Source organism: Platalea leucorodia, assembly GCF_965183815.1.
Source record: "Platalea leucorodia genome assembly, chromosome: 11".
In the NCBI taxonomy this organism is placed as follows: domain Eukaryota; kingdom Metazoa; phylum Chordata; class Aves; order Pelecaniformes; family Threskiornithidae; genus Platalea; species Platalea leucorodia.
The window spans coordinates 15,400,599-15,410,064 of record NC_138833.1 but is presented as its reverse complement, the minus strand read 5'-3'; the positions used below and the strand labels follow the sequence as shown (position 1 = coordinate 15,410,064).

Below are 9,466 nucleotides of genomic sequence, written 5' to 3'. Positions count from 1 at the left end.
TCTAGCGGCAGCAGCGCAATGACTTTGTGATACTACGAGTAGTTGCTTTTAAGATCCGGGCTGTCCATTCCACTGCTGTTGTGCCTGCAATGATACTAGGCACAGCACCAAAAAAAGTCTACAGTTGAGGAAATGTCAAATTTCCTCAGATTTTTCTTTGAAGGAAACACTAGAAATATTATAAAGCAACTTGGAATGGCCAATAAAGTCCTTCAGTACAAGAAAGACAATTGTGCCGTAAAGGGCAAGTGGTAAAGAGAACGGGAAGGAATAGCTGGAGAAAGGGAAGAAACAAAAACACTCTTGTTTGTTAGGAAGGAAAGGACAAACACAAGTTGTGTGCCTGCATAGCTTTGATCTCATAAATTTACGAAGTTGGACTCGGTGTAAGGAAGGAAATCCTCCGAGGCATGTTCCCTGGCGTCCCCGAGGGGCTGTCCTCGCTGGGAACGCAGGTCTGGGGAGGACGCGGGAACCAGCCCAGGTCCACTTTGTAAAAACCCCACGATGCTTCTGAGCCGTGCAACTGCTTTTATTTAAGGCCGAGATCCCAATTCGGTGGTCGGTCTCTTCGCCCTCCTTGCCGGCAAACCCGTGCCCGTGGGGCCTCGGTGGCAAAGCAGGGACGGGGTCACGCCACCGGGGACCCTGGGCCCCACAGCTGCGGGCCCGGACTTTCAGAAGCCCAAGAACCAAGAAGGTAAATATTCTATGAACTGGAAGTGTGAGGAGAAGGTGGGAACGCACGCAGTGCAGGGGTGGCGGTGAAGAAACGACATCCCAGCCTTTGGCGTCATGGCAAGAAAGCGATCCCTGCCCGTGGAAACTCTAGCTGGAGAAGTATGTCCCGTTGGATGTCGAAATGCAGGCAATGCAGAAAATGAGTTATTTCGGGTGCAAAGGCGGAACAAAAGGTGTTTTTAGGAGAAACTCGGCGGCTGCCCGGGGGCGGCAGCGTGTGAGGGGAAGGAGGGCGCGGCGACACCGGGCGCCGGCCGGGCCGCGCTGGAACGGCCACCGGCTGCCCCTGACCGCGGCCCGCGCTACGCAGCAGCCTGCGCCCCGCGCTCCGGCGGGGTGCGCTCCGCTCCGCCCCGCTCCGCTCCGCCCCGCGGGGCCGGGCGGCGGGGCCGGGCAGCGGTGCCCACCGACGGGGCCGACGGCCCCTCCCGCCGCGCCGCGCCCGCCCCCGGGGCACCTCCCGCCAGGCCCCGCCCCCCGCCAGCGCGCATGCGCCGCGCCCCTCCCAACCCTCGCGAGCCTTCCCTCCGCGCGGCCTTTTGGCCCCCGCCCCACCGCGGGCGGGGGCGGTGCTCGCCCCAGCCTGGCCCTTCCCCCCGCCCCGCCCCTCGCCCTTCCTGCTGATTCTCTGGGTTAAAGAGCCCGCTCTCGCACTTTTCTGTCTGGGGGGGGGAAATGTGTGGCGGGTGAGGTGGGCCGGGGGCTGGGACGGCGGTGGTGGCTGCTGGCGGCCTGAGGGGAGGAGCGGGCCAGGCTGCGGGCGCCGGGCGAGGCGAAGGAGCCTGTGGCGCCGAGTCGCGAAACTCCTCGCCCGCCCGCGTCGCTTTGTGCGGCTGCGGCGGGCGGAGCCGCTCGGCGTAGGGGCCGAGCGCGCGGGGAGCGGGCGGGCGCAGGGAGTCCCGCTCCGGCCGGTAACTTCCCGCAGCCCGCGCCCACTTCTCCTCACGGCGGGGCCGCGCCGCCGCCTGGGCCCGCGCGATGGGGAGCGGCGCCGGCCGCCGGGGGAACGCGGCGGCGGGAGCCGGCGCCACCTGCCCCGCTCGCCGCTGCTGAGCCGGCAGCCGGAGGCGCCGCGGAGGAGCCGCCCGCCTGGTGAGCAGCCAGCCCGGCAGCGGGCACCGCGCCCGCCCCGGCCCGGGGCCTGCCCTGCCCGCGCCGGCCCCGGTCCCCTCTCCCGCCTCGGCCTTCTCCTCTCCTCTCCCCTCCCCTCCCCTCCCCGCCCGGGCCCGCCGCCTGCCCCGCGGCGGCGTGCGAGGCGGCGCGGCCTCCCCGGGCCCCCGGTAAGGGGAAAGTTTCGGGGCGCGTCCCCGCCCCGCCACGGGGCAGCGGCGAGAGGGGCCGCCCGTGGCGGCGGGGCCGGGCCGGGCCGCGCTGGGCTCCGCGCCGGGGCCGCGCCGGCGCTGCCGAGCGGGAGGGCGGCGGCAGCGGAGCCCGGGCGGGAGCCTCGGCTGATCGCGTTGTGTTGTTTCGTGTTCCCTGCTCGCCTGGAGGCATCGCCCCCCGCCAGCTATTTCTGAGGAGTTACGGACCTGGAGGAGCAGGGTAATAGAATGACCTCTCCTGTGGACCCCAAGATTAAACAGGCTTTGCGAAAGAAACCAGCAGAAAGGACTCCGGAGGTAAGGGAACTGCAGCTCCTTCCCCCTTGGGTCTTTTTATTTCTTTTTTCTTTGCGTAAATCTGTATTCCGACAGGCTTTCTGCTCGGTGCGTGGTTCATGGTGTTTGCGTGCTGCACATGAGCAGGCTGGCGCTCGCAAACTTCTGTGTAGAGTTTGGTTATTTATTTATTTTTGCTTTCCGAAGTTGGACCTCTCGAGACCAACAGTGTTTTAAACATCCAGTAACACGCTGGATATAGATACAAGGCACTTCATGAACTACTTCAAGTAAGCTGTAGGAAGAAGAAGAGGTAGATCACTGAAAACTAAAGTTATGCATATTTCAGTGCTGCAAAACTTCTGGGAAAAGTTAGTGAGCTGAAAGACTTTGCTTACCTTGTACAGTGATGCAGATTTAAACAAAATCAAACTAATTATGCTTCACAGACTTCATAAAGAGATGTTTCTCCAGTGAGTGGGAGTGTAGAAATGTGCAAGGCTGGTTAGCTACAATAAAACGTATTTTCCAATTAACTGCCTTCCCTGTCCCTTCCCCACAAGCTAGTCTGTAATCAGCCATGTATTTTTGGGAACGGTAATGTTGTGGAGCATTAATTTAATAACGAAGTATGTTTGATAGCATTTGCATTTCACTGAAAGGCTGATTGGAGTTTGCTTGCTTACCCTAGCGTTTTTTTACTTGTTTCCCTTACTGTGATTTTTTTTTTTTCTTTTTTTATTTGCTCAAGAATTAGTGGTATGAAATGATACGCTCTTGAGTTTGTCCCTTTGAGACCGGGAAACATCTGTTCTCCCTTGATACTTGATGGGAGAGCAGAATGTCCTGCCTGGTCTTCCTTATAAGTTAATAATCAAAAGGCTTCTCAGGGAGAACCGCTGCAGAGCCTGCTTCGGAGTACCTCCTAGCAGGACAGAGACCCCAATTCCCCTTCGAGTCAGTCTTGCGAGCGAAATACACATGTTCGGTCCCAATGTTCACTTGCCTTGGGATATCGTATACATTCTTCCTTGTGTCTCTACTCCCTAAATTAATGATGAGGCAGTCTCTCTGTTCTTTCTGTTTTCTTATTTTTATCGCTCCACTCCTGCTTCAGACCTTTCTTTCTTTCTCTTCAGCTGTAGTCTTCAGTTAGGAAAATTCCTTTGCTAGTGTGGTTTGCAGCGTTGGGCAACTGGGTTCATCACAGAAGTGTCATTCATGAGCTAGCATGCCGTGCTGGCTCATCATGGGTTTGACTTTGGGGAACAGGTAATCTGGCCTGGCCCGAAACATCTGCCCACTGCCGCTTCTTGCCATACCGACGTCTCACAGCTGTGTAGGGCTTTTTGTTCTTTTTTTTTTTTTTTTTTTTTGAAAAAGCATCCCCAATTTCCCCCCCAGCAATTGTCCTGGAATTTTTTAGGATTGTCACCTTATTTTGACTAAAACTGCTTTAGAATAAATATTTTGCTTAACCTTGTAATGTTAAATTGTTAGATATCATGATGTCCAACTGCACTGGACCATGATTGTGTGTTCATGTGGATCTGTGTAGATACCCATTGAGACTGACATCAGTGTTGTGTGCAGGTTTGAATTTGCCAAGGTATCTCAGTTGTGGAAAAAAACCAACCCCTCATCTTTGTTAATCTAACTAATAGCACCTCTAAAATGATTTAAAAAAAAAAAAAAAATCTTAATTCCCTTGTTCATCTGGCCCTTTTTTGGCAGGCATTTAGAGACACTGCACAGTGAGACTACTCATGATTAAAGTTAAACATGTACTTAAAACTTGGCAGGATTGGGGCCTCTGTTCTTGTTGCCTGTTGCCGAGTGGATAATTACAGTCAAATACTTTTGTTTTCTTGGGGTACTTTTGTTTATATACATTTAGAAACTAACCTGATATCAAGAAAAGCACATCCCTATTTCAATAGCACGGTGTATTTGGGGGTCCCCTTTCTGGATCCATACTACCTGTTCAGACACAAAGCAAAAAATTGAACCTCCGCAGTGTGGCCGTACTCTGCCAGATTTCCCAAGCATATGCTCTGAGATGTGATGACAGATGGATATAGGGTGATAAGGAAACCAGAGGACGAATTGCCATGTAATTCTTCTTTTTTTTTTCTTAAATCTTTCTGAGCATTCTGACTTGTCAGCTTTCATCTGTAGGGAGCAAGACTTAGGTCAGGGAAGTCGAAACCTGCTTAGTGCAGCCATTAGGGTCAGACCCCAGTTTTGGGTGTCCCTGCGCAGGGTGTACAAGCTGGTGACTCCTGTCTTAAAGTATCCAGTTGTTCATGGACAAAAAGTGTGGCTTCGTTTCTCCCCTCCTACTCTTGTAAAAAGGTGTCATCAGCTCCTCCCACATGAAATCAGCTGCATGGGGCTGCTCGTGCACTTTGACTGCATTTTTGTATAGGAAAACCCCCAAAATTCCCTAAACCATGATTGGTATTTGATGATGAGCCAAAGCTGCTTGACCGCATGGGTTTCGCTCGCTTTCAGTCCCTTTCTGTGCCCCTCTCTATTTCTGATGCTGCAGCTTATACGAGCAGTTTACCTGGGCATCTACAAATTACAGGGTTGGGGCTGCACTGATTAGTAGCATGGTCTGGTGCTTCATAACTATCATCTGTACGGCAGTCTCTGGAAAAATACGGATAAATAATCCACACATCAAATTTTGCTTGTGAGTGGTATGATTACTGATATGATTTTGATTTTTAGGACTTTTTCTTGACAAAATGTTTTAATTTGTAGGATCTAAGGAACTAAGCAGGGAGATATTAAAATATTTTTATAATTTACTTATTTTGGGGAATTATCTTGATGGCTTGCTCAAGTAAAAATTCCAATTCTTGATGTTACAAATATTTTTGTTAGGGCAAGTTTTCAGTGTTGTGGTAACATTCCAATGTTTGCTAATTGTTAAAGTGTATAAGTTATGCATATTAGACATGTACACACTTGATTTTTTTTTTTTTTTTGGTGGTGGTTGCTCAGGTATTTCATGTGTTATAATCTTTAATTTATTTGGTGGGGGGAATTATTTTGATGAACTCCTAGAGATTGTAGCTAACGTTTAATGATGTATACATTTTTGTGTTAATTGCTGTTCTGTTACTCCATTTAGAAACTTTCTTTGGTACTACCCAAGTCTGGGAAATCTTTTGAATTTTGTTCTTTCTTTTATTTTCTTTTTCCCCTCTGCCTTGGTGCGTCATAAAATTGTACAGATACATGATGCAAGCTGGCCTTTCTTGTGGAAAGTCTTTCAGTGTTTGCTTGTGGACTGATACCCGTGTATGTGGCAGATTGCCACTCTAGGATGAGAGTCCCACTTCTGTAAAACTTAAGACTTGTTCGTTACGTAGATTGACTGTGACTGTCTACTGACACTGTATATTAGTCTGTCTGTCTCTCAGGTTCAGCCTGAAAGTGCAGAATTTGTGAGGGTTCTGTCAGATGTTAGTTTTGATAACAGATTATCCCATCTTCTCTTCTGTGCTCACTGTCTTGTCAGATAGAGGAAACCTTTGCAGAAATTGGACACTTAATCACTTTAAATGTAGGTATGATTTTTTTTTTTAACTACAGGATTTCATACCCTTGTTTAATATTTTAATATCTGCATTTGTCTTCCAGGGTTATGCTGTTGTCTGTGTGGTGTTAAATGTGTGCGTATTTATACACGCAGATCCTCCAGTTCTTGCAGGTTGGGAATATGGGATTTACGTACTTCCGTGCAGTGTTTTAGCTTTGTCTTGCACATCATCCTGCCCGTTCCTTGTGTCACAGGTGGGGATATTAAATTAGTAATTTGGGAATATTTTAATAGAAGGAAATTGTTTGTTCAAAGCAGTAGGAGGGAAGGCCGAATGTTTATGCCAGTGTGTATGCTCTCGCATTAAAGGTTTAATTTTTTGAGGCCCAGAATTCCTTATCAGATCCATACAAAGGCTGTGATGTTAGTTTTTTGGCAGTGGTTTAGTGCCTACCACAGATAAGGTCTCGGTGGCTGATAGGGCAAAACAGCAAATGATTATGCTCCTTCCCCCCCATGAGCATGCTCTCTTCCCTTTTTAATGGATCCTTTTCCCAACATAGTCTCCTTTTAGTTCTTCATGACTTTGTTCTAGACAGTATTTCCTTTCCATGATTCAGTAAGCTTTGCCTTTATTGGACTTCAAAGAGTTAGAGTTTATTTTTATACTCTAAGCTCTTGTATTTTCCTAACTTTGTCTTGTTTCAGTAATTCTCAATTCATATTAATTCAACTTTATTTGGTGATACTAACTCCTCCTTCTCTTCCCGTTCCCTTTTTATTAATACAGTGGGAAGAGAAAAAACCTAATTTGCACTATTGTGTCATAACAGGGTCTGCTATTTGGAGTGTGTATGTGATGCTTCTTGACGGCTTAATATATTGAGAAATAGATCTGCATGAATCTAAATCATGCACAAATAGTACATTGATGGGCATTATAAAATAGCTGTAATAAATAAAATAAATTATTGCTGACAGCATAACAAAGGCACTCTTGTACTGTAGCACAGCTGAGCCAAACAGAGGAGAACATCTGCTTCTTGTTTCCAGAAATAACTGGTATTTTGAAGTGGGTTTTTTCATCCTTTTAATAATTTTCTGTAAACTCAGTAGGTGAAACAGGGGATTAGCCTTTGTTAAAATCCATTGTTTCTGTAGTTCGCGGTGCACTTTTAGCAGTGTTAATATAACAATGGTGTTGGTTTTGGATAGCCATTTAACATAATCAGAATTGTAGAATCACTACAAAAATCTAGATGCTTGCAGTTATCTTAAAGCTGAAAAGAAATTTGTATTAAATGAAGTTGCAGATGCTGGTTTGTGTTTAATAAAAATTCCTTACTGTTAGTATGTGGGCCTCCAAAACGGGGAAAGAGGAGTGATGGAAACTTGACTCCTACCATAATTTTCTACTACCTAACCTCTGTCTTATATTTTTCATTGCCATTTTTTTGTTAGTGATATATTCTTTTATAGCTGATGCTTTCTAAGACTTTGTCATGTCAGTAGCAGTTCTGGAGCTCAAACTGAAGATGACCAGCAGTTACCTAGTGTAAAATACTCGAGATTGTTCTGTAGCTCTGTGCTTCGGTGTCTTTGCCAGAGGGCCTCCCCAAACTGTGTATCAAAGAAGAACTGACCAGTGCTATGTAACTTTTATCCCTTACGCTGCAGAGGCTTGGTTCCACCTTTGCATGTGATTGTGCTTGGAAGTTGGAAGAGACCTTTAAAGTTGATGTATTGGCTATCACTGGGTGATAACCAAAGTGGCTGTGAACACGTACTGACATGCCTGCAATTTACTACTAATAAATTCCTGGCTGGGCCATTGTGTACCTTATGCAGATTGCCTTTCTGTACTCATATGACAACAATTATTATTTACAGTTACAAAGACATAAAACCTTGTAATATAATTATGAATACTTTATAAGGAGTCCTGTGAAGGTGACAGAGTTTTATTTTCATTCTGTATGACCAAAAAATCAAATGCAGAAAAATCGGTTGTTTTATTAGCAAAAACGTTGACTAACTACAATTTTAGAGAAGGACTTGAGAGTGCGTGCACTCCGGTCCTGTGGGCTTCCTTGTTGACACCATATTCTACCAGCATCTTTCTAAGACTAGAAAAGATGTAGAATTGTGAGGTTTTCTTAAATATTAGATTAGTTTCTTTAAATAAAATGTGTTGTAAAGCTTTCTTTTTATAGCCGTCTAGTAATATTAAAGTTCAGGACATTAGTACCTGAGGAGTGACATGGTGGGTATCGTATTGGTGCCTGACAGCTCTTAAGATTGTTTGACTCTTATTCACAAGCAGAATATAGTTTCTTTGTTAATGAAGCAGGTCCTGAAATTCTTTATTACTTTTAATGAAACAGTAATAAACCTTCTCTCTTCCTCCTGTGCTTCCCTGCCACATAGCTTTCAGTTGAAGGTAAAACAAAAACACATTTTCTTCCCAAGCTGCTCATTAAATTAATGTATTTAAGCTCATGATAAATACAGCGTTGACAATCCTGGAGGATTGTCCGCAAGCCTCAGAGCTTTGGGAGAGCTGTGTCTCTTCAGCTGCCAGCTTGATGAGTTAGGAAATTTTTAGTGCTTACATTTTCCCCTATTTTGTCCTGTAAGAGTGCTTTGGGTGGGTAGTTTTCTCTTATTATTCTGTTTCTTAATAGAGCGTAGTATCGTGAGTCTTCATCTCAATTAGACCTGTGGTTTTCCTGTAATAAAAAAAGCCAAGCATGCAAAGTCTTGTACTACCTCACTAAAATGCTTCTTGATAATTCATTTTCATGAACTTCGTATTTGCACCTTGTTTTCTGAGATGATCACGAATGATGTTCTTTGATAGATGCGTCTCAATCTTTTAATAAAAGATCAGTCTCACAAGCATCCTCGGGGAACCGGTGGAAGTAAAATGTGGTGTCCCCCTCCCCAGGAATGGACAGGGTCAAATCTCTCTTTTGGGTAATTAAAATTAACTTCCTTTTGCATTATTAATCTGTGGCTGATTGTAGGATTGACTTTGAATTCACAAAATCTGACTTAAAATCAGTGATAATTTGGTTATTTTACTACAGTTGTTTTCATTGCCACGTGGACATGGCTCCGTGCTTGTGACGTGCAGTCAATTTGCCTGTTTCTTGGCCAGAAGTACTCAACAACCTGGCATATGTTTCAGTACCCAGATAATTCAGATTATCACTAGTGGGAACCTTAAGTACAACACACTTTCTGAAGCTTAAATCAGTCCTAAATTAGTTGCACTTAAAAAATAAAATCCATCTGTTGTTTCAAATGAACCAAAGTACAATATTGGAGCATTTACCAGTTTTTAACCAAATGTTAATATATGTAAATATTCAGCTGTAAGAGCTTCAATGTCTGTCTTAGGAGGGACTTTTTGTTTGTTTTTGACCATTTTTTTGAGCTTGTTTTTGTTGTGCTTTCAGCAGCAAGACTGAATGCCTTGCTCATATTAGTCTTTTGATTATTTATGTCTGGGAGACACAAATAACTTTATGTTGAGCCTTGGACAAGGTACGGTGTTCAAGAGAAGGGCTTC

The 9,466-nt window shown here is 45.9% G+C and overlaps 1 protein-coding gene across 6 annotated transcripts in view; it reads left to right on the top strand.

The window, feature by feature from the left end:
* The first annotated feature begins 670 nt into the window (after nucleotides 1-670).
* The window catches only part of RAPGEF6 (Rap guanine nucleotide exchange factor 6), a 138,316-nt gene continuing 129,520 nt past the window's right edge, over nucleotides 671-9,466 (top strand). For 5 of the 6 annotated variants that reach the window (XM_082324322.1, XM_082324317.1, XM_082324321.1 and 2 more), the window contains exons 1-2: nucleotides 1,431-1,833; nucleotides 2,232-2,360. In XM_082324322.1, coding sequence (XP_082180448.1) covers nucleotides 2,292-2,360 — 69 coding nt within the window. In that variant the 5' untranslated portion in view covers nucleotides 1,431-1,833; nucleotides 2,232-2,291. Of the gene's footprint in view, nucleotides 701-1,430; nucleotides 1,834-2,231; nucleotides 2,361-9,466 lie in introns of those variants that run through there. The other variant, XM_082324318.1, reaches the window with a different exon arrangement.